General features: G+C 43.5%; 1 protein-coding gene across 1 annotated transcript; it reads right to left on the bottom strand.

The window, feature by feature from the left end:
* Positions 1-17,398: 17,398 nt before the first annotated feature.
* On the bottom strand, positions 17,399-20,176 carry XB22164552.S (uncharacterized XB22164552 S homeolog). The gene is made up of 3 exons (XM_018249003.2): positions 19,743-20,176; positions 18,001-18,102; positions 17,399-17,638 (listed from the first exon to the last, which is right to left on the bottom strand). The coding sequence occupies exons 1-3, from the start codon at positions 19,812-19,814 to the stop codon at positions 17,510-17,512; spliced, it is 303 nt and encodes a 100-aa protein (XP_018104492.1). The 5' UTR covers positions 19,815-20,176; the 3' UTR covers positions 17,399-17,509.
* Between the last annotated feature and the right edge of the window lie 3,330 nt (positions 20,177-23,506).

The following is a 23,506-nucleotide window of genomic DNA, read 5'->3' as shown; positions in this document are numbered from 1 at the left end:
ACTTTTCCTTACACCTAAATGTATGTATGTAGCTTGGAAGTCCCAGGCCATGTGGAACAGTCTAGTTAGAAGAGTCATAGTAGGAAAATGTCCTTCAGTAACTTACCCACCCAACAGTAGGTAAGAATTATCCAACCTCTCCATGTTCTTCCTATCAGATTGACATTACTCCCAGGGTTACTTCAGCAATAAATGTTGCATAGGGAGTCTTTTGGGATGGAGTTATCTACCATAGGATCAGGTGGAGAATAGTCACCACCCAGCGTGTTCCATTGGATATTGTTTCCAGCTGCTTCGCTCAATTGTCTAAGGTTAATGTCACTTGGTGGCAGTGGTAGGACTCACTGGAGCTTGGAATGGAGCACTTGAAGTCAACAGAAATAGATATTAGGAGTCATTAAGTGCAAGCACATAGCCCTACTCACATGGATGGGGCATTTCAGGCCTGTCTGACCCTGTGCCCCCCATGTCAGTGCTGCACCCCCTGTGCTTCTCATATTTTGGGAACTAGTTTAGGGGCTCCTCACCTCATTCCCTTTGAAAACATATGCTAGGAAAATGACACATAAACATATGAACAAAGAGAAATTGGCACAGGCACTGCTATACATACATAAGCCCCTGTATTGACTCTGTAGAGCTTACAGTCATCAAGTGCATACTTATTGCAATGCTATTGTAGGCCAGTGATGGTCAGCTGTCCCAGCATCCCAGTAGGTGGGAGGCATAATGGGCGTATCGCTATGGAAGGCAGGCAATAGTAATGAATTTGTGTGTCCCCCATTACAAGTCACTGCTGTTGGGTCATGTAGAAATGGTGCCACTATCCCTGATTGCAAAACTACTGAAATTCCAGTTCCTGAGCATCAAGCAGAGACCTGCAGAGGAGGGGAACCGAGAAGAAGGTTTGTTCCTGGCAAGGTAATATCTAACATGACCAATTGTCTGTTAATTAGAAATAAGTGGGAGGGCATGGCTTGCTGTCTGCCCAGAACATTCATTTCCTGTATATTTATATACAAGTGGGAGCTGCCATACTGGTGAGAGAGTACAGACTACATAGTTATTTAAAGGCACAATAAAATCTCAATACACTTGGGGTAAAATTGCCAGGTCTTCCCTTTTGCAGTTCCACAGGGCATTGCATCCTGAGCCCCCACTTTGGGGAAACTGAGCCATGATTGATTAGGAGAGAGAAGATGGAAGAGCTTGGGGTGATTGAGTAAGTGAGGGATCCAGTAGGAAACAGACGTGTCCGGGAGCAGTTTCTGTCTGATGTGGGTGTGTGGGAAGCATCAGGCTAAATGGAACCAAGTGCTGTGGGGGTCTGGACAGTGTTCCGTGTGCTGCACAGGGGCCCAGCAGGCAACTCTCCACAGGCCACAAAGGAGCGCCAGACTGTGTGTACCCCAACCTGATGAGCTGGTACCTTGGGAAGAAGCCTCACTTTCCTCAGTGGGGCAAGAACTGGCCAGGTACCACCAGTGGGCAATGGTCGTGAGTAGGGATGCACCGAATCCAGGATTTGGTTTGGGGTTCGGCTTGTTTCAGCAGGATTCGGATTTGGCCGAATCCTTCTGCCCGGCCGAACCGAATCCTGATTTTCATATGCAAATTAGAAGCGGGGAGGGAAATCACATGCCTTTTTGTCACAAAACAAGGAAGTAAAAAATGTTTTCCCCTTCCCACCCCTAATTTGCTTATGCAAATTAGGTTTTGAATTCGGTTCAATATTCGCCCGAATCTTTCACAAAGGATTCAGGGGTTCGGCCGAATCCAAAATAGTGGATTCGGTGCATCCCTAGTAGCACATTGTCTGTTCCCTGTGCCACACGCTCCATTCTCAACATTCCCAGAAATCAGTGGTGTGGGAGTTGCCATATATCCTCCTATTCCTGTACTTATAGTAACACTTTCTCTCCAGGCCCAAGAGGACAAGGCCAGGAGTAAAACTGCCAAGGGCAGATCTCCCAGCACTTAATATTTTATATTAAAAGGAAGTAGCTACTTTGAAAGCTCAGCTAATGATAAAAAAAACTCCAAAGAATTAAGAGGGGTTCCAAAACTTTTTCATATGACTGTTTATATAACCAACAAAGTGGATCTGTGCCTTTATTTGTGCCTGTTGCTTTATTTACATGTGCAAGCATATTGGTCACAGATATGGTTATTCACTGCCAGAATATATATACATTTATCCACAGAACTAACCGACAACTTTAAATGGTCACAGCACAGCCCCTCAGTGACTTCTAATATCCTACAGTAGGGGGTACATTATCCCTTATAATACATGAGTGATACTCAGAGTTCCCTGTATAACTCTCAGTGACTTCTAATATCCTTATCATTTACAGTAGGGGGTACATTATCCCTTATAATACATGAGTGATACTCAGAGTTCCCTGTATAACTCAGCCTGCAGCCTTGTGCCTTTATATGGTCACAGAACCTCTCAGTGACTTCTAATATCCTTATCATTTACAGTTACATAGTTACATAGTTAAATTGGGTTGAAAAAAGACAAAGTCCATCAAGTTCAACCCCTCCAAATGAAAGCCCAGCATCCATACATACACCCCTCCCTACTTTTAATTAAATTCTATATACCCATACCTATACTAACTAAAGAGCTTAGTATCACAATAGCCTTTGATATTATGTCTGTCCAAAAAATCATCCAAGCCATTCTTAAAGGCATTAACTGAATCAGCATCACAACATCACCCGGCAGTGCATTCCACAACCTCACTGTCCTGACTGTGAAGAACCCCCTACGTTGCTTCAAATGAAAGTTCTTTTCTTCTAGTCTAAAGGGGTGGCCTCTGGTACGGTGATCCTCTTTATGGGTAAAAAGGTCCCCTGCTATTTGTCTATAATGTCCTCTAATGTACTTGTAAAGTGTAATCATGTCCCCTCTCAAGCGCCTTTTTTCCAGAGAAAACAACCCCAACCTTGACAGTCTACCCTCATAATTTGTCTTCCATCCCTCTAACCAGTTTAGTTGCACTTAGTCTCTGCACTCTCTCCAGCTCATTTATATCCCTCTTAAGGACTGGAGCCCAAAACTGCACTGCATACTCCAGATGAGGCCTTACCAGGGACCTATAAAGAGGCATAATTATGTTTTCATCCCTTGAGTTAATGCCCTTTTTTATGCAAGACAGAACTTTATTTGCTTTAGTAGCCACATGTAGGGGGGTACATTATCCCTACATTATCCCTTATAATATACGAGTGATACTCAGAGTTCCCTGTATAACTCAGCCTGCAGCCTTGTGCCTTTATATGGTCACAGAACCCCTTAGTGACTTCTAATTAGGGATGCACTGAATCCACTATTTTGGATTTGGCCTAACCCCCGAATACTTTAAGAAAGATTCAACAGAATACCGAACCGAATCTGAATCCTAATTTGCATATGCAAATTAGGGGTGGAAATTGGAAACATTTTTTACTTTCTTGTGTTGTGACAAAAAGGCACGTGATTTCCCTCCCGCCTCTCATTTGCATATGCAAATTAGGATTCCGATTCGGTTCGGCCTGGCAGAAGGATTCGGCCGAATCCTAATCCTACTGTTAAAGGCCGAATCCTGGCCGAATCCCGAACTGAATTCTGGATTCAATGCATCCCTACTTCTAATATCCTTATCATTTACAGTAGGGGGTACATTATCCCTTATAATACATGAGTGATACTCAGAGTTCCCTGTATAACTCAGCCTGCAGCCTTTTGCCTTTATATGGTCACAGAACCCCTCAGTGACTTCTAATATCCTTATCATTTACAGTAGGGGGGTACATTATCCCTTATAATACATGATTGATATTCAGAGCTCCCTGTATAACTCAGCCTGCAGCCTTGTGCCTTTATATGGTCACAGAATTCCTCAGTGACTTCTAATCATTTACCGTAGGAGGTACATTATCCACTGTATACAGTAGTTCATTGTTGGGGCAGCATTACCTGTATAAAAACAAGGATTTATTATCCCAAGTCCAACACAGAACATGTGAATTCCCTCTAGACAGGCACAGATCCAATCAGCAAATAGTGACACTGTTGCTAAATTTACAGATGATGAGCCAGATAATGGGGCGCAACATTAGATCATTGTCCTTGGCTTCTATCAGCCTCAGCTTGTGGCCCTTTTGCAGTGTCGGACTGGGATGCCAGGGTCCCACCAGAAAACCTCCAACCATGGACCCACTTTCCAAACTATTATTACTCCTCTCCTCACTTAACCTCTTTATTCTCCTGGTCTTTTATATCTACTTACTATACTCTATTCTTTCATTATTAAGCCTAAGAAATAAGAAATCACCATGAAATAGGCCAAATGGTTAGAAGCAAGAGGCCCACTGACACCTGGGCCCACCGGGAGTTTTCCTGGTATCCCTGTGGGCCAGTCCGACACTGCCCTGTTGACAGAATTGGGGGTCCCTGTTTCCAGTGTTGTAAGGATCTTGTCCCAGAACTACAAGAGCCTTCCTGCCAATGAGCCAGATTCAACCAGAAGGTACAGTGCTGTGTTCCCTGCCAGGGCTGGTTCCATTTGAAGCGGAAGTTGTCCCTGTGCATAATTAGGTTTGGTTGATTTTCTTCAAAAATGTCAGACACAGGCAGGTCTGAGTGATAAAACAAGTGATTGTTCATCAGTTCTAGAGGCAGAACAGCAGAGGAAAGTGACTGACTTAAAACTTTGAAAACATTCTGGAAATACCTGAAGCTCATTATGAACAGCGGCCCTCAGATCCTGACTTCTGGAGGTGGCTCTGCTGCTCTATATGGTCAAGGAGAGGCACCTTCCTCAGGACTGGAGTGACCTCTGGGTCAGTACCAATTGCTGCTTTCCATGCACTGACAGCAGGGGGCGCCATCCTTCCCTTGCAGCTTTTAGTACTTGCCTGTACAAGGCTGGAAGTGTGGAATGCTGGGTAGTGCCAAATACGGCTTTAATTGCTCTAATGAAAGGTGACGCTGTCCTATCAAGATGTATCTTATTCCATAGGCCAGGGGTACCTGGCTGGAAACTGTTGTGATGAGTTTTTAATTTTCTCCTTTCAGCCTATAAAAGTGTTCAGTGATAAATTTGTACTCAGGGGCATAACTTCCAGGTGTGGCTGGGCAGGGGGACAGTTTACAGCACGCACACCAGCAGCACTCCGGTGCGAGATTCATAGGGGGAGGGCCCGACAGGGGGGCCCAGGTGCCAATCCTGTACCAGGGCCCGCTTGCGAGTAGTTATGCCACTGTTTGTACTACATACTTAGGGGCCGATTCACTAACTTCGAGTGAAGGATTAGAAGTAAAAAAACTTCGAATTTCGAAGTCTTTTTTGGTCGACTTCGACCATCGAATGGGCTACTTCGACCTTCGATTACGACTACGACTTCGAATCGAAGGATTTGAAGTAAAAATCGTTCGACTATTCGACCATTCGATAGTCGAAGTACTGTCTCTTTAAAAAAAACTTCGACCCCCTAGTTCGGCATCTAAAAGCTACCGAAGTCAATGTTAGCCTATGGGGAAGGTCCCCATAGGCTTGGCTAACTTTTTTTGATCGAAGGATATTCCTTCGATCGTTGGATTTAAATCCTTCAAATCGTTCGATTCGAAGGATTTAATCATTAGATCGAAGGAATTATCCTTCGATCGAACTATCTGCGCTAAATCCTTCGACTTCGATATTCGAAGTCGAAGGATTTCAATTCCTAGTCGAATATCGAGGGTTAATTAACCCTCAATATTCGACCCTTAGTGAATCGGCCCCTTAGTATATCATAATCTGGCCCCCAAATTTGTGTATTGGATATGGGAGAAGAATCCAAAATAACGCACGGGTACCTACTGCAATACCATGTATTGGCCAGCAGAGAGCAGACAAGTCACAGCTGTGCTGTATGTCTGTCAAGCACCATTGTGGTTGTGCACCCCCCCCCTTGCCTGACCTTTTAGGGGCTGGGGTCTGAGGGTGGGCAAAATGTTTAATGTTGGTTGCAGAACTGCACCGATTAATTTACAATTAGTGTTGCTTCTGTGCAGAGCAGGTTCACCCTATGCTGCCTTTTGTGCCTGAATCCATAGGTGCAGAGACTTGTGGCTAAAATCAGCAAAACAAATGCTTTGTACCTTGCCCCGTTTAGTGAATGAGCCCATTTATTGGCACAGGACCCCCAATACGCAGACCATTTGCTTCTGCAGTTTATTTCCATGTATATATGGCTCTGTACATGGTTAGTTTGGAAACGCATGCGATGGCTTGTCATTGTATTAGTGAGAAGGACAAGTGCCGATTATAGGAACACTGGATACTGTTCTGATGTGCCGTGTGTTTTCCCTTGCAGTTGGCATATGCCACACAGGTGTGTTAGAATGTCGCCTGCCTCTTGTACGACTGCCTAGACTGGAGGAGGCAACACGGGCACTACCTGAATATCCTGCAGCTCATCAATGTTCCCTCATTGTAGGGAAGATCCCAGGCAGATAGACATTTCAGTCTAAGATGAGATACCGATAATTGCCCACATTTAATCCTCCTGCCTGTGTCTAATGGGGTGCATGAAGCACACATTTGTCTCCCCCAGGCATTAATGCTGAACTGAACTCTGAGGTCCTACCTCCACCCCCTTTATACTGAGAATGATGGAGGTCAATTAGGATTATGGTTCTTAGAATCTCCATTGCTTCATGTTGCTAGTATTCTTGTTGGGGGTCTAGCCTGAACCCTTCTAGCTGTATTTGTAACCCAACAGCTGTCTCAAGCCGGTCACATACAGAGCTCTTATTCTCTTCCCATGGTCAAAGAAGAATCCCCACAGTACAAACCCATGTACAAAGCTCTGATTTTAAGTACTTCCTGCTCCCAGGCTGTTCTATTTCCCATGGTGAGACATTTGTGCGATCAACCAATATGAATGGGTATTTTTCATTTGAGGCCAAACACTGCACCATACTGACCATGGGAAAAAGAACAGCCTAAGAAAAAAAAGTACACAACACAGACACAAGATCACAGGATGATTCTCCTGACTGTTCTCTGTCTGATCCTCATACTGAAATTTTTGTCCCATCCCCAGGCACAAGAAGTTGACCTGTCACCATCATCTCCAACAGGCAAGAGGAAATCTCAGACTGATGTGATTCCTCCAGCTGCATCTCTGTCTCCTTCATCTCCAATGCACAGTAAGGGCTTATGGGTAACTCATTCATAGAGACCCATCTGGTCTATTGTAACCATGTGTGAGCAGAGCAGAGTATTCCAGTCAATTCACTCTGGACATGGGAACGCTGTGGATTTAGGGTCTCCAAGGGAAATAGCCATGGGGTGTGTCACTAAGGAATTACGAATGTCTGAGGGTTCCATTGGGATTGAACTGTTTGAGTGTGTTATAGCCATGAGTTGTGTCATTGTGTGCCCATCTCTCAGCAGTCCTGTGTAGGCACAAGTTCAGTAAATAGGAGTTGGCCTCTGGTGCTAATTGGGGAGCAGTGACAGTGTCATTAGGGCAAACTGAGACCAAGGGCTGTTTAGTTAGGGCTGTGAGAAAGGTGGGGTGGGGGAGAAACTTCTAAGGGGGTATTTAAGCCTTTACAGTAGTTGCTGAGGGAAGAATAAGGGGTGGGCTTGGGGAGAAGAGAAAGGGAAGGATATGGGCAGGCATCTGTAGAGGCATATAGTTGGAGGAATTGTTGGGGACCTTTACAGCGGTGAGACAGGGTGGGGTGGGGGGTACTGTGGGGGACGAGTGAGAAATATATATGAAGGTACCGTGGGTTCTTGTGGGAGTAAAGGGGAGGTTCTGTGGGGTACGGCGAAAGACAGTTGAAGAGGTTGGGGAAGAGAGAGGAATAATTTAGGGGAGGTGCTCTGGAATGTGAGGCTCTTTAGTATTTGTGCCTGGCATCACACATTTGTGACTTGTGACAGGTTGTAGCCACTATGGAGGATCTGGCAGCCCCTAGCCAAGCTGTGCATGAGCCCCACCCATATGGGCTGGACCCTATTATTGCAGGTCATATGATATCTGTTTTGGATTCACTCTCCCCAAAAAGGAAAAGAAGGTAACATAAGGGAAAGTCCCACTTTTGACAGCTCAACCCACAGGCCCTCAAAGTCCTGTTTTTCTCTGCACTGAACATCCAGAAAAAGAAACAAAGTTTCTTGGCTTTTGGCAGAGAGCCCGGAACAGCCACAGCTTCAGATTAGATACTTTTGTAACAATTTTGAGATACGCAATAAGTAATTGTAACAATATAAGATAACAGGTCCCTTGGGATAAGTTAGAATCACAGCTTAAAGGTCAATTCACCTTCATTAGCAAAACTGTAATAACTGAAAAAAAACTTTCATAACCTGCCAAATTTTGTAAAATGAACATGGTAATTAGGGGGTGTGGCCACAAAAATGGGCATGGTCAAAAAACATTTTTACCGCGCTAGCCACACAACTTTTTTGTCCCTCTTTTTATTTCCAAAATGTTGTGAGGTATGCATAACTGAAGCCATTAACGGACCCAGCAGATTACGTGCCATACCCTGTTCCTGGATGGGTACCCTGTATGGATTTACGAAACGCGTAAGGCCTATGTATTCCTACAGTACCCAGCAATAAAAACCTGTTTTTTTACCGGAGTGCCGTCCTCCTGTTCGTGTATCTATTGTTGGCAGTGGGGACGCTGCGGACTGAGCACCCGGCACTATAGGGGAGCAGCTAAGTGGTGGTGAGTTCGAAGCAGTCCTAATTGGTTTCGTGATGCTCACAGAGAAAGCAGATTTGGTTCTGGCACCATATGTAGGGTGCCGTGGTGCACTGTAGTGGTGTGGGCCCTTGGGGATCAGTAATTCTGCTCTGTTTGTCTTGTTTCTACCTATAATCATTTATACAGGCCTTGTATAGATTGATTTCCCAAGTGCAAGCTCTTGTGGCTCACAGTACCCTTAGTCATTGACTCGGTGAGCCTATCCCAGGGTATGTTGTATGACACATCACTTACTGATCCACCTTAGATCCATGTCAATGGTGATGGCGCAGCTGACCTGCTGGCACAGAGGGCGCTGGTGCATTTCTGTTGGATACAGGGATGTTCCACTTCAGGAGCAGGAAGTAAACTCTGCAAAGAAAAGTGGAGCAAATAGCGGGGGGACACAAGCAGCCAAAGGGCATCTGTAAACATTTCGTTCCCATCCCCTCATGTGCTGCTCATATCGAGTCGCTGTCATGGTTTCACTGGGTCAGACTGCGCAACTCCTGCGGAACACCTGTCCAATGGACTCGCTATAAATATCCCTGTCTGGATGGCGACCCACTCTGCCTGCACTTAATTACTGGCAGAGCTGAGAAATGCATAACCTAACAATACAAATATTTAGATTATGGGGGCTATAAAAGAAATCAAAGGCAAAAAGAACTGCTTGGCAGCGCGTGAAGGCGGGGGAGTGCCCGCAGCTGGTTGCAATAGAAACTTGGATGGAGGCAGAGAAAAGAGAAGATACATGGAGTGAGAGGACAGGGAGGAGAAGACTCTGAGACAGTGCTAGATGTTGTGCAGGAGGGTCCCAGTAACAGAACAAGCACTAGATGGCAGTGCACCCTAACATATACATCTGGCTCATGTACTTACATCAGGATACCAGCACAGCAACCAGATACTCGTTTCCCACATTATAGTTTAATAATTCATGGGTAACGTAAATGTATTGGCTGAGAGTCCTTTTCATGGATTTATATCCTGTAACTGCTCACATTAGACCCATTAGGAAACTCCCCCTGGGTAAGGCAATCCACCCCTCCCCCCCCCCCCCACAGTACCTGAGCAGGTACAGAGCTCCATTTCTATGTACTTACGGCTTCTGGGCTGTCTGACCATGGGAAAGAGAGCAGCCCAGGATCAGGAAGTACACAGAATCCGAGTTCTGTTCTAGGTAAGTACTTGGGGTGATTGGATTCACTTACTCAGAAGGAAGCTCCTGTTTTTTTTTGACCATACAGTATATAAAAAATAAAAACGCCCAATCGCAGGAGGTACAGAGGATCTGAATTCTGTGTCTAGGTAAGTATTTGGATTCACTTATTTGAGGGATGGCTCTGGTTTGACCATGCGAAATTATATATTATTTCCTTCTAGGAAGAAGCAGAGAAGGAAGTTTCCTGAGAGAAGGTGGTTGCACAGATACAGCTTTAAGACATTAAGAGGTCACAGAGAAGATCCCTAAGTGACGGATGCTACTCGGAGCATTTTAACTCAGAACTACTCAAGCAGGTAGAAAGCTATATGTATTGTGTATGGAGGACAGAGACTTCACTGGGCACCTAGTTTTGACCACCACGTTCATTTAATATACGTTAATATACGTATAGCCAAGTGCAGCCTGAACATAGAATCCATGTAACATGTGCTTGAGTAACACGTGTCTATGGGGCAGGTTGTGTGTGTTGCTGCTCAGATCTACTGATGTGTGGATTATTACTATCATACTCAGGATAACTCCCAGCTCCTCATCATGCACAATCCTATGAATCCTTACTATTAGAGCCAGCAATCCTGGGATATGAGTCTCCATTCTGATGTCGCTTCAGGTATGCTCCAGAATCCATTTTGAGGGGTTATAAGGTCCGCACAAGGGGTTATAAGGTTATAAGGTCCGCACAAGCTTCTCCTTTGTTCTGCTCACTGATCTATGCATATTGCACTCTCTCTCAGCAACATGAGGCAAACTGAAGTATTATACATAAATAATTTGTATAGTGCTTCAAGCTCCAAATTGTAAATTATATGAGGGTTTAACTTACATCCCCCAATGCATTGGGGGATCCAGGTGCTCACACCTTAATCCTTCAGCTCAGGAAGGCACTGTGACAGAATATCAAATGAAAAATGTAAAAACAGCAACATCCCAAATGCCTTACGCGTTTATCATAGGCTAGACAAACAACTAGACACATGGATATTTATATTAACACTAACCAATCAAATGCTGTATCCATGAGGCAAACTTATGATATTTATATTAACACTAACCAATCAAATGCTGTATCCATGAGGCAAACTTATGCCAATGAACATGAGGCATAACCCTTGTTATTTGGCATGAGACAAACCCTAATCTATGAACATGAAACAAACTCTAATAGATCAGCCAAAATGATAGATAAAACAAATAGTGGTGATCTTGTATCATAGTTAGAAGTAGACACCCCATGCCATCCTTTAGTACCAATACTTCACCCCAGATCTCAGATCTCTTTTTTTGCCTCCCTTGTCTCCTGGCAGAAACTACCTGGAGCTAGTGGCAGACTCCATTTTCAACTGCGTGAAGGAGGAAGAGGAGAAGTATCAGGAGGAGATTGCAGTCAGAGAGAGTTGGAAGCTATGAAACAAGTGCAGCCTCAGCAGGGTGATGAGACCCTACCAAAAACCAACACCAAGAAAGCCCGGACAAAGTGGGTCGCGCCGCCCCACTAAGTAGCGGATCTGGACCGACGGGGCCCACAAGAGCCCGGGGCCCACCGGGTTTTTTCCCAGTGTCCCGCCAGCCCAGTCCGACACTGGTTTGTGGTTGTGTGCCAAAATTGTTGAGAACCAAAAGCCAATATTGTTGAATATCCTCAAGCCAATATGTACTAATCAGGGATCAATGTTCTGCCCAAGGTGTGCCCTCAAGCCAGGGTTCATCCATGCTGGAGTAAGAAAATGTAGGGCTCTAATTATTAGGGATGCACCGAATCCACTTTTTTGGATTCGGCCGAACCCAGAACCGAATCCGAACCCTAATTTGCATATGCAAATTAGGGGTGGGAAGGGAAAAACATTTCCTACTTCCTTGTTTTCTTACAAAAAGTCACGCAATTTCCTTCCCTGCCCCTAATTTGCATATGCAAATTAGGATTCGGTTCGGCCAGGCAGAAGTATTCGCCGAATCCGAATCCTGCTGAAAAAGGCAGAATCCTGGCCGAGTCCCGAACCGAATCCTGGATTCGGTGCATCCCTTCTAATTATCTACAAGGAGATTCCAACTAAATTGTATCATTATTGGGAAAGAAAATATTGTTGCAGTAAATGGCCAATAACCCATTGCTCATACATTTAGCTGGGTTCAGCTTGTGCCAGGAATTCATTATGACGCAGCCTCGTGGTATCGTTTGTGTTGGCTCTGTGTAAATTCTTATAAACTGCTAATTGCCATTTTAGTGTAAATGAGACTCCATTAGGCAAGGGCAGCTGTGTATTAAACAGGGATCCTAATGGAGACCTTCACATACTGCTTGCAGGGAGGGTGCTCGTCAGCTGATCCCATCCTCTCTAATTGGTTTCATAATCACCCATTGGCAGCGATTGATGTCTAACTCTTTTTCTATGGACTTATTCACTTTGCTGTTTAAAGTGGCTCTGGCTCAATAACAATATTCAGAATGTCACCATTTTATTGCACGTCTATTATGCACAAACATATAGGGTCGTTATTCCATGCAGGTATGGTAGGAGAGCCCACTTTCTACTGAACGCTCATGCTCGACCCTGGTCACAGTCATTCTTCCATTACTTGCAATAGCAGATCCACTATATTTTATGCATTCATCAACTTTCCCACCACAGTGTATGAACTTGCCTATGCATTGAGAGAGTCTGCTCCTTCCATTCCATTTGCATTAGGAGCTTCAGCTCTTACCAATTCTTTATGCCATTGCTGAATATATATCATAGAGATTATATTGGCATGTTAGGTCTCTTGGCCTCAGTTATGTAAAAGAGAAGACCATGGGGTAAGAAATAAATCTCATTGGAAGAAGGGTTCCTATTAACAAGCTCCTATTTCTAATTTACAACAATAATTTCTAATTTACTCTGAACCTCATATCACAGGGGCTGGTTGCTGTTAGGTTAACTTCTGTGTTTAGCTTATTGTAGTTGTAGGAGCCAGACCAGAGTAGATAATCGAGCAGTCAGGGGCGACACCTGCAAGACCATCTGTGAGAAATAACATGTGGTCTACTGGAATAGTCTGGGGTGCAAAATAAAGTTACATTTTAATACCTGAACTCTGCTCATTGTCACCTGTTATACTGGGTTTCTTCAGGTCCCAAGTGTAAGAGAGCAAAGCTGAAGAACCCTCACTGGCTGGACCTCCCAGTAGTCCATTAATCCGAGAGGATTTGCTGAAGGTACATCCAGGGAACTTTCTAGTGGTGGGCCATTGGTTAAGGTGACAATGCTCATTCTAGATACACATAAAGGGCACATTGGAGTGGCGGAAGAACTCCAAGGCTCATTACAGTATATGGCTGTGCACCATTGTAGGTTTAGAAGGAGAAGCAGGATCAGCTGAAGGAACTGGAGCATCTCAGGGAAGAGAAAAAACTAATAAGAAGGAAGGCAGCAGCAAGGATGGGTCAGAGTCCCAGGGGAGTAAGGGATCCTCAGTACTTTAACCCGACACCCCAGGAGAATAGGAGGTGGCAGAAGTCAAGAAAGGTGTTTGCTGTTTACTGTTACCTCTCAGGCTCTATCTGTGTCTGGGTTACAGTGTCGGACTGGGGCTGCTGGGAACTGGCATAAAGACATGGCTGATGTTGGTGCCCAGGCTTCAGGATCTTAAATTATAGAACCATATTGGCATCAGGTGGCAATGCAGGGAACGCCATAATCAGCAGTATCATGGATTCTGCCCAAGTAGAAGCCTTACTGGGTCCATGTAATTTAAAAAAAATCCTAAAATAGGAAAATCTCAATTATGTGCTTATTTGTAAAACTCGCTTGCAAAATGTTCTACATTTTCTGCCTAATTTCAAATGATGATGTAAGGCAAATTGAAAAATAGCTTGAATTTTTAAATGAAAATTCCCATTGACTTCTTCATGAACTCGCCCACTTTAAGGTGCCAACATTTTTATTTGAGTTTTTAAGTGTTTCACGCATCTGAACAAAAACTAAAATAACAAATAAAAAAACCAACAAATACAAAAAGTATTGTAGAAGCGATACCTGTATTGGCTAAGAATAAAAATAGATTGCAAGCTTTCTGAGCACCAAGGCCCCTTTGTCAGGCAAAATCCAAATGAAATCTGGAAAGGCACAGCATATATACTGTTGGATCAGTGAAAGGGATTCATGGGCAAAACATGAGGAAGTTACAGATAGAGATCAATTGTACAGATAATAAAATGAATGAGATGGGTTGTAAATAGTCCAGGGGATTCAGTCAGGTCGCAGGTCGAATTTCGAATTCATGCAAATTTTTTTAAATTCAAATATGCTCACAATTTGACTGGGAGGATATTTAAGAAAAAGTCTGAATGTCTAATATTCGATCAAATGGTTCTGACCCAAACATTCGAATCATATTCGATTCTTATTCGATTCATGAATACCTGACCCTAAATTAAGGCCCCGTATGTGTTAAATAATTCCATACATTTCAAATCATAGATCTGTCTGTTTCGTTCATTATTAAAGTTCCCTTATAGAATGAAGACCTTCATGTGCTTGTAAAGGGGGTGTAAAGTGATGAAGATTGTTATGTGTAGGAATGTTGTAATCTTTTTGTGTGACAAAATGTGCATGTATGTATGTAAAATGTTTATATGTGTGTGTGTTGGATGTAATTTCTGGGAATCCCCGTTAGATGGCAGCAGAGTTCTTTAACTTAATTTTAGGTGTAGTATTTACCCCGGCCACCAGAGGCCACTGTGGTACATAGAGGGCTATACAAGGAGGTGCCCCGTCCAAGCTGTCCTAATGGGAAGGCGTGGCCGAAGCAACATCACCTGGCTGGTGAGTAGAAACCTACATCTGTAGATAGGGGAAGTTAGCATTGGAAAGATCAAAGTGAGCGAGCACTAGGTGCACAAGATAGTCAGGATATTTAGTAAGGGGAGTTTTGGCCCCATCAAGGAGGAAAGTGGAGTTAGTCTGCTACGGTCACTCCGTAAGTAAGGGAATCAGTGGTAGTCTAGAACCAGGTAGGAAGGACAGCGGGGCTTTAGGCCAGGACTTGGATGGAAAAAGGGTCCTAACCTGGAAGAATGGAGGAGTATCACCCTGAAGGTATCGGGCCACTATTGGAGAGTGGGGGGATACAAGTGGAGTACATACCGGACCACTAGGCGGTTAGGTGGAATCCAAGATCCTAAAGAAGGTGTGCCTATCAAGAATTTGTTGGCATATATGTAACTGAAGAAGTATTTACTGGAGTGTGTAAAGTGTGCCTGACTGAAGAAAAGCCTCTGGTGTGCCTGTAAATAAAAATCTTCTGTTTAACTTTTCCATCGAGTTCCGTGTGGTGAGTAACAGTTGGGTTAACAGTTGGGTTTACTTCCCCTTTAAAGTCTGGAAGCCCCTCCTACATGCTGAAGACTGTGACTGTGCTTGCAGAAGTGTCGCCCCACTGGCGTGTCACTTAATTTGCTCTAGATCTCATGTCTGTGATTTACACCAACCCTAATTCATTTTATTATCTCAGCAATATATTTTTATCTGTAACTTCCTTATGTATTGCCCATTAATCCCTTTCACTGAACACAGTTTGTTGGGACCCATTGGGTTAATGTGCACCTATGGCTTTATATCCCTACACTTCCTGATCTCCCTAGTTGCTGGGCAGATGCCCATGTAGCTACTTGTAATTTGCATATATGTATTATTGGCCAAGAGGTGTTATGACCACTTCCTGTCACACTTTGATATAGTGAGTGAGAAGTGGTGGATCTTCATCTTTGGCTTCTGGTTGCTGGATGTTTCCAGGGAGCCTGGGTGCACCAAGGCCCAGTAAAGCCATTCTGCCCTAGAGGGACCAGGCGGGGAGCAGGGACCCTGTGAATGAGGCCAACTAGTGTCAGGATTTATATTTGTTATAGTACTCTCTAGGAGAGATAGTAAGGGAAGATAGAAAAGAGCAGCCTGTGCTCCTACAAGGAGGTGTAGCAGGGAGTAGCTTCCCTAGGCTATAAGATTACCTACAGCAAAGGGACAACAGTTGATACGGTGGCAGGTTTAGGTTCTTCTCCCTGACCACTCCACTGGGTGAGATCCAGACCACTTGTGAGTTAATTCTGCCTGGAGGTCTGCTTTACTACCTTGACTACACCCACAGCAGCTTATCTACTGTGTATCCTGTGCTTGAATGGCTGCCCCATGGCTACACAGCAGCTTGTTTATATAAACTATAGTAGTACTTATCTGTTATCTACTGTGTATCCTGTGCTTGAATGGCTGCCCCATGGCTACACAGCAGCTTGTTTATATAAACTATAGTAGTACTTATCTGTTATCTACTGTGTATCCTGTGCTTGAATGGCTGCCCCCATGGCTACACAGCAGCTTGTTTATATAAACTATAGTAGTACTTATGTTATCTACTGTGTATCCTGTGCTTGAATGGCTACTGGACATTGACCATTGGACACCGGGACATGAATAATTACTTTCTTCCCTCTGCTTTCTGTAGGCTTCATGTGTCAGTTACTCTTTCTTGTTTTTACCTGAATCTCCTCCATTTTTTTTCTATTATAGTTTTTGAATTACTTGCCTTCTCCTTATCTGACTCTTTCCAGCCACTGACCCCATCTAAAAAACAAATGCTCTGTAAGGCTACACATGTATTGTTACTTTTTATTCCTTCTTTTTCTATTCAGGCCTCTCCTAATCATATTCCAGTCTCATTCAAATCAATGCATGGTTGCTAGTGTAATTAGGACCCTAGCAACCAGACAGCTGAAATTGCAAACTTGAGAGCTGCTGAATAAAAAGCTATATAACTCAATAACCACAAATAATAAAAAAAATGAAAACCAATTGCAAATTGTCTCAGAATCACTCTCTACATCATATTAACAGTTAATTTAAAGGTGAACAACCCTTTTAACCAGGAATATCACTAGTCCCCACAGGCAGGTGCCTCTATAGCAAACTCTGCCACATGTGATCCCTGTGAGTATGGGGTAGTGTGGCACCAAGTACAGTGAGGTGTCACCATCCATGTGTAGAACCCCTGTGCCCGAGTCCTCCCCAACCTCCTTATGTCATTCACCTTCTTGCACTTATTTAACTTCAGTTGGTTTCACTTCCCCAAAAGCAAAGACTTCCCCCCCCACCCCAATTACTTTCTATTTTCGAATTTGTGATTGTTTTTCTAATATTATAGTTTCATGTTTCCCCTTGTTATATATTTGTGAAGCAACTGTGGGAGAGAGGTCAGCTACCCTGTAACTGATCAATAAGTTGATCCATGTTTTAAAGTGAAATATCCCTTTTAAAGGACAAGCTGAGCTGTTGGTTATTAAACCAGAGGGGGTCTAATGGAAGGTTTTCATTCCTCTTGTTGTCAGAGAGTTGCAAGCCCACCTCCGTTTAACCATATTACGCACACAGAACAGATGAATGACAAGGAGACATTGGTGGCTTCATTCAAGAGGTTTATATAAAAAGGAAATTGCCAATATAAAATGACAGTTAAGGCTGTTGCCGGGTGGAAGAGGGCAGACAGAGCAAGGGCAGATGGTCACACAAAGGGTTAGAAATAAACAATCTCCTCCTCCATGGTCTTGTCCAGTAGGAATGAGTCGAAGCGGAGCGCCTCCATCTGCTCACCCACAATCCTATACACCCGTATATGGACACACTTATCATCGCCAATGTTCACCTGGGGGGGAGCAGAGAGAGTAATCAGCAACGTCACACAAACTCACCCATACACAGTGGGATCAGTGAACTGGACCCAATACCCCCCCCCCCCAGTGGTTCTGATAGTTGGAGGTACCATTGTGGGATACTTGGGGGGGGGGGCGTTAATAAACTGAGCAGGGGCAGCAGATGTTTCAAAAGGCTTGAGGGCTTGCTAATATTTTAATTAGATGCAATGACAACAGCCCCTGTAGCCAATGTGGCAACTTACAGACATCCACCAAATACCTCACTCTGTGGATCAGGGAGAGAGAGAGAAAAGAAAGTGCTGGGGGAGGGGCAGTAGCAGGCCCCTCCCCCCAGGTGAGCAGACACACTCACCTTAATAAAGTAATTGGTCCCGGCCACTTGCTGAGTCTTGTAGGAGACTGCTTTGAACAGAGATGTATTGACCCCAGACTTCTCCAGGAACTCAGCCTTCACCTGCGGAGAGAGGGGTTCTGATTAGTGGGAGAGGGTCTGTGGGTGGGGATAACAATAAGGGGAGGGGCTCACATTGGGACCACTGTGACAATTAATTATGCACAAGAATTTATTTCAGGTCTTTCCCTCGGGGGCCCCTGGTGGAACATGGTTTTGCCCAAGGGCCCCATACAAGATGCTGGATCAGTACATGGCTGCTGCTGGGTAAGTACAAGTCATGAGAAGAAAAAACAAAACAAAGTGAATTCCCTTTTTTGGACAATATTGCCCCCTGTTCCTTACTGGTGTCACACTGAGAAGCTGCTGTTAATGTTGTGATGTCACATCTGTATCAATGTGCTCATAATGTAACATCATTTTCAAGGAAAAGTCACCACCATCTGGTCTTAAAAGCACAGATCCCAAAATGTCTCTTGTGATCCAGTCATATATTTATATCTCCACTTTTAAATCCTAGTTGGCCCATTCTGTACCGCAGAGTGGAACTCCCCCTCCAGGAGCTCCTAATAAAATTTAACTACACCCCATACATGATGGTAACCTTTATATTAACCATTAGCATGATGTAGAGAGGGATATTCTGAGATAATTTGCAATTGGTTCTCATTTTTTATTATTAGTGGTTTTTGAGTTATTTGGCTTTTTAATTTTGCAATTTCAGCCATCTGGTTACTAGGGTCCAAATTCCCATAGCAAACATGCATTGATTTGAATAAGAGATTGCAACATGAATAGGAGAGGCCTGAATAGAAAGAGGAGGAATAAAAAAGTAGCAATAACAATACATTTGTACACCTGCAGAGCATTTGTTGTATTTAGATGGGGTCAGTGACCCCCATTTAAGAGCTGGAAAAAGTCAGAAGAAAAAGGCAAATGCTAAAACTATTAAAAAAAATTCAATGAAGACCAATGGAAAAGTTGCTTAGCATTGGCCATTCTATAACTCACTAAAAGTTAAATTAACAGTGAACTGCCCCTTTAACCAGACATTGAGGTTCCCAAACACTGCACGTTGGTTTCACCAGATGTTTCCGGATCCTTGTGAGCAGTTTGGGATACAGAATGGGAAGTGAACTGATGGCTTTCCTGCTCCATTTGGATAAATTACTGATCCACTTCCATCAGATCAACACAAACTGCCCCATATTCCCATGCATTGTGCCTTGCCACGCAATAGCTAGGGAAACCCACTCTGCTACAGTTATTAGGCTTATTAGTATGATGATTATTATTAATTATGAATATTATAAGGATTATTATTATTATTATTATTATTATAAGGATGATTTTTATTACCTAGGGTTATTATAAGGATGATTATTACCTAGGGTTATTATAAGGATGATTATTATTACCTAGGATTATTATAAGGATGATTATTATTTAGGATTATTATAAGGATGATTATTATTTAGGATTATTATAAGGATGATTATTAGGAGAGATGGTTATTAAGAGAGTAAGTGGCAGGGGTTTCTGACAGAGAGTTTGGCAGAAATTGGCACCCACATCAGTTCTGAGTCGTGGGGGGAACAGAAAGAAATGAGAAGTAGAAGGCAGCCCAAAGGCTACAAGGAGGAGTCTGAACGCGTGTGGGCGGGACAAGTACAAGAGCTACAGGTATGACGTCACTTGCTCACCTTGTCACAGATTTCCTGCACTTCAGCATCCGCCACCTTCTGAGCCCCGGTTCCGCCGCATATTCCCTCCATGGCTCTGAATATTTAACGCAACGAGTGCAAGAAGGGCCACTGTCCTCCGACTCCTCTGCGCTGCTATTTATGAGACTGACAGTGGGACGTACCATCCGCAGGGGGTGTGGTGGGCGGAGTCTAAGGGCAGAGAACGCGGAAGGAAAGGGATAAATAGCGGCGCGCAGGCAGGAGTCGGACGGTGGTTTCTATTTTCGGGCGGGGACAGGGCTGCACTGATCTGCGGGTGTGGGAATATGACGGGGATCTCATGTCTCAGGGGACTGAGCAGTCGGCGCATCTTTGGGATTGGTCCCTCGGGGCGTCCGTACTTAGCGAATCTTTCATGTAGCTATGAGCGTGTCGGTGAGAGAGCGTGGCTCCTGCGTTCCACGTGCCCTACATCCTCCCGCTGCCCCACAGAGCGTGATTCTCTACATATGCGCTGCCTTCCTTCCCCGGTAATCTAAGTGCTACCGTATGTACCGGTGTATAGGAGTAACGCGCCGTAATTACTGTAAGGCACTAGGCAGTGGTGCCCAAAAGGTAGATCAGGATCAGTAGACATTTAGCTGGTGATGGGTAGATCTTAAGACCTTGTCCACAAGCAGCTTGTCTCTCATCACCTTCTTATTTCATTCTTTTCAATCAGATATTTATTATGTTATGGTTACATAAGATTTCTTTGTGAAATATTAATTTTCTCATAAATCATTTATCAAAAGGTATAAATCAATATTTAAGTTCTATTTTCCATGGAGCAGAATGCTAACTGCTTTTATGGACGTAGATCATAATGGTTCAATTGAAGAGGACACTCGCACCCCCGTTGTGTAAATATTGGGGTTCGCTCGGTGCAAAGTGATTGGAGGATACGGCAACCTCCCAGTGAAGTGCATAAAAAATAACCACACTAGCACACGAGACTTGTGTCTGCAGGGCAAGCCCTTGCAAGAGTTTTACTGCGGTGATGCAACGTTTCAGGGCTCCGCCCGAAACGTTGCACCATCGCAGTAAAACTCTTGCAAGGTCTTGCCCTGCAGACACAAGTCTCGTGTGCTAGTGTGGTTATTTTTTATGTAGATCATAATGGGACAACATCACTAAAAGTAGATCTTGCATTGGTAAAGTATGGGCACTCCTGAAGGGCAATGGCTCAGTTATAAATAAGGCCAGAGTTTAGTGACTTCTTGCCCCTGCCCAGGGTATTAACAACACACAAGTGTGGGGGGCACATCAGTTCTATGATTGGGAAGAACACAGGGTTGCCAGGCTGGAGTTTTTCCACCCAAATTGGGCTACTAATTTAAAGCCCAGGTGGTTTTGAAAGTACAAACTAGCCAAGGTACGGATTTGGGCTACTTTTTGAGCCTTTGGCTGGTTTGTCGCTTGGAAACCAGGCAAAGTTTTTTTATTTCTTGCCCTAATGTGCCATGCCTGCGTCTTCCAATGCATGTTGGGTAATGTAGTTTTTGTTTAACAATTTCCCAAGTTTAATGTAAGACTACAATACCCAGCATGCAATGACAGTCGGGAGTTACCAGATTTTGGGCTCTGTACCCCAGTCTCTAGTCCCATTCTCGCATTTTCCGTGGGCCTTTCCTCAATTTTAGACAATTTTGGGGCAAAAGTCTGCTTGCAATATTCAACATTAAATAGTTCAACAAGCTGGGTCTTTGATACCGTGGTGCTCTATCTGGAAACCTTGCTGCATACATTGGTGCCAATATTCAATGTAAAATAGAAAGTCAGATGGCACACACTTCAGCAATTGTGCCAAATCATTAGTGATTTATTGAGATCTCCACCCAATGTAATCCAATAGTAATTCGCAGCACTCCCAAATATTAAAACCGCCTTTATTGCACTTTACATTTGGCACAGCAACGTTTGGACCTCCTGGTCATTTTTCAAGCTGAACTTTGTCAGTTTGAAAAAGGACCAGGAGGTCCAAACATTGCTGTGCCAAATGTAAAGTGCAATAAAGGCGGTTTTATTCATATTTGAGAGTGCTACGAATTTCTATTGGATTTCATCTAACAAGATGTGAAGGTGAACACATCGTTTGTCATGCACCCCTCAAAAGTAAGCTCCTTTCACTCAAGTGCTGGAGCCTGGATGACTGTCTGTATCTCCACACAATGTTTCGGAGGTAAAACCAATATTTATTGAAATTGTATATTTATTCAGGACTTGTGGGGCCCCTATACCTCCTGGGACCTCCTCTGTAGTTAAGCTCCTGGTGACAGGTGAATCTGTCACATTTTGCTTCATGGAAAAATATGCGAAACAGTGAAAGTTTGAAAAAGGTGTATTTTCACATCTAGTCATTTATTTTTTAGACTTTTTTTCACTGCACATATTGTTCTATTTTTGGTCTACTTTTGAAGTGCCTGTTGGCTAGTTTTGTAGCCATCATTGGCTAGTATTGAAAATTAGACCTGGTCTGGATGAACAGGAGAGAAGCTGGGGTTTGGGCAGCAGGGTCAGTGTGTCTATGGAGCCCAGAGATTATGTCTGTAACAGTATCAGTAAAGCACAGCGAGAAACCAAGTGCCCCTCCTAGTGCCCAATGTCTCCCAAATACACCACTAACTGCCAACTGATCCCTCCCCTCAGTCCGGCTTCATGTCACATCCCCAGACACTGATCTCCCGTGTGTGTCCCGATCTCCCCAATCTGTGTCTGGCACACAGACATCCAGGGGTGCACCCTCCTCACCATAAATCTCTGGGGGGGCCTTACGTTACTTGGCCTTGGAGAATGACTTGTACGTTGGCTACAAACCCCCATTCTTTTGGGGCTGTTGCCAGTTGCTTCCCTGCCCATACTCCTATATGAGACTCACAACTAATCAAGGGAGACACTGTCCACCCCTGGGCACATATTCCCTTGAACCCCCCCATTATAAATTATAAGGATATTGCCTCTCATGTATAGATATGTATATATTTGTGTGAGTGAGTACCAGGCAATTTACAAAACAATTGGGACACTGTACAAGAGAATTGGGATCAAGATGAGCTGATGAGTCTGGTTTTGCATCCAATAAGGATTCATTATATCTTAGTTGGGATCAAGTAGACGCTACTGTTGTATTATTACACAGAAAAAGGGAATCATTTTTAAAAATCTGAATTATTTGATAATCATGGATTCTACGGGAGACGACCTTTGCATAATTCTGAGTTTTCTGGATAACAGGTTTTCAGATAACAGAACCCGTGCCTGTATATATATATATATATATATATATATATATATATATATATATATATATATATATATATATATGTGTGTGTGTGTATATATATATATATATATATATATATATATATATATATATATATATATATAGTATATAAAGTGATGGCACTCAGGATTTATACAGCAAAAGACAAAAAATGTCAAAGAAGAAAAAAGGTTTATTCGTCCAACGAATAAACTTTTTTTCTTCTTTGATATTTTTTGTCTTTTGCTGTATAAATCCTGTGAGGGCCATCATTTTATACAGTGTATTTGCTATTTATGCATGAGCACCCAAGTTTCGACTGTCTTCAGGGTGTGCGATATATATATATATACTTTCCCCAAAATCCCAGCACTCACGATAAATGGTCGTCACGTTGCCTGGGTGCACGTCTCATAAAAAGCTGCAAACAATCTCCACCAAAGAGGCCGCACTGCTCAGGGCTTATTGTAAACAAATACTT

The sequence above is a fragment of the Xenopus laevis genome, chromosome 2S (assembly GCF_017654675.1).
Source record: "Xenopus laevis strain J_2021 chromosome 2S, Xenopus_laevis_v10.1, whole genome shotgun sequence".
Classification (NCBI taxonomy): domain Eukaryota; kingdom Metazoa; phylum Chordata; class Amphibia; order Anura; family Pipidae; genus Xenopus; species Xenopus laevis.
The sequence above is the reverse complement of the archived record's forward strand: the minus strand, read 5'-3'. Positions and strand labels throughout refer to the sequence as shown.

Excerpts from the sequence above, each read along its gene's own strand:
- XB22164552.S (XM_018249003.2), bottom strand. The coding sequence starts at position 19,814 with ATGGAGGGAATATGCGGCGGAACCGGGGCTCAGAAGGTGGCGGATGCT. Across the intron at positions 18,103-19,742 it reads TGCAGGAAATCTGTGACAAG|GTGAAGGCTGAGTTCCTGGA; the intron begins GTGAGCAAGTGA and ends CTCTCTCCGCAG. Across the intron at positions 17,639-18,000 it reads GGACCAATTACTTTATTAAG|GTGAACATTGGCGATGATAA; the intron begins GTGAGTGTGTCT and ends GCTCCCCCCCAG.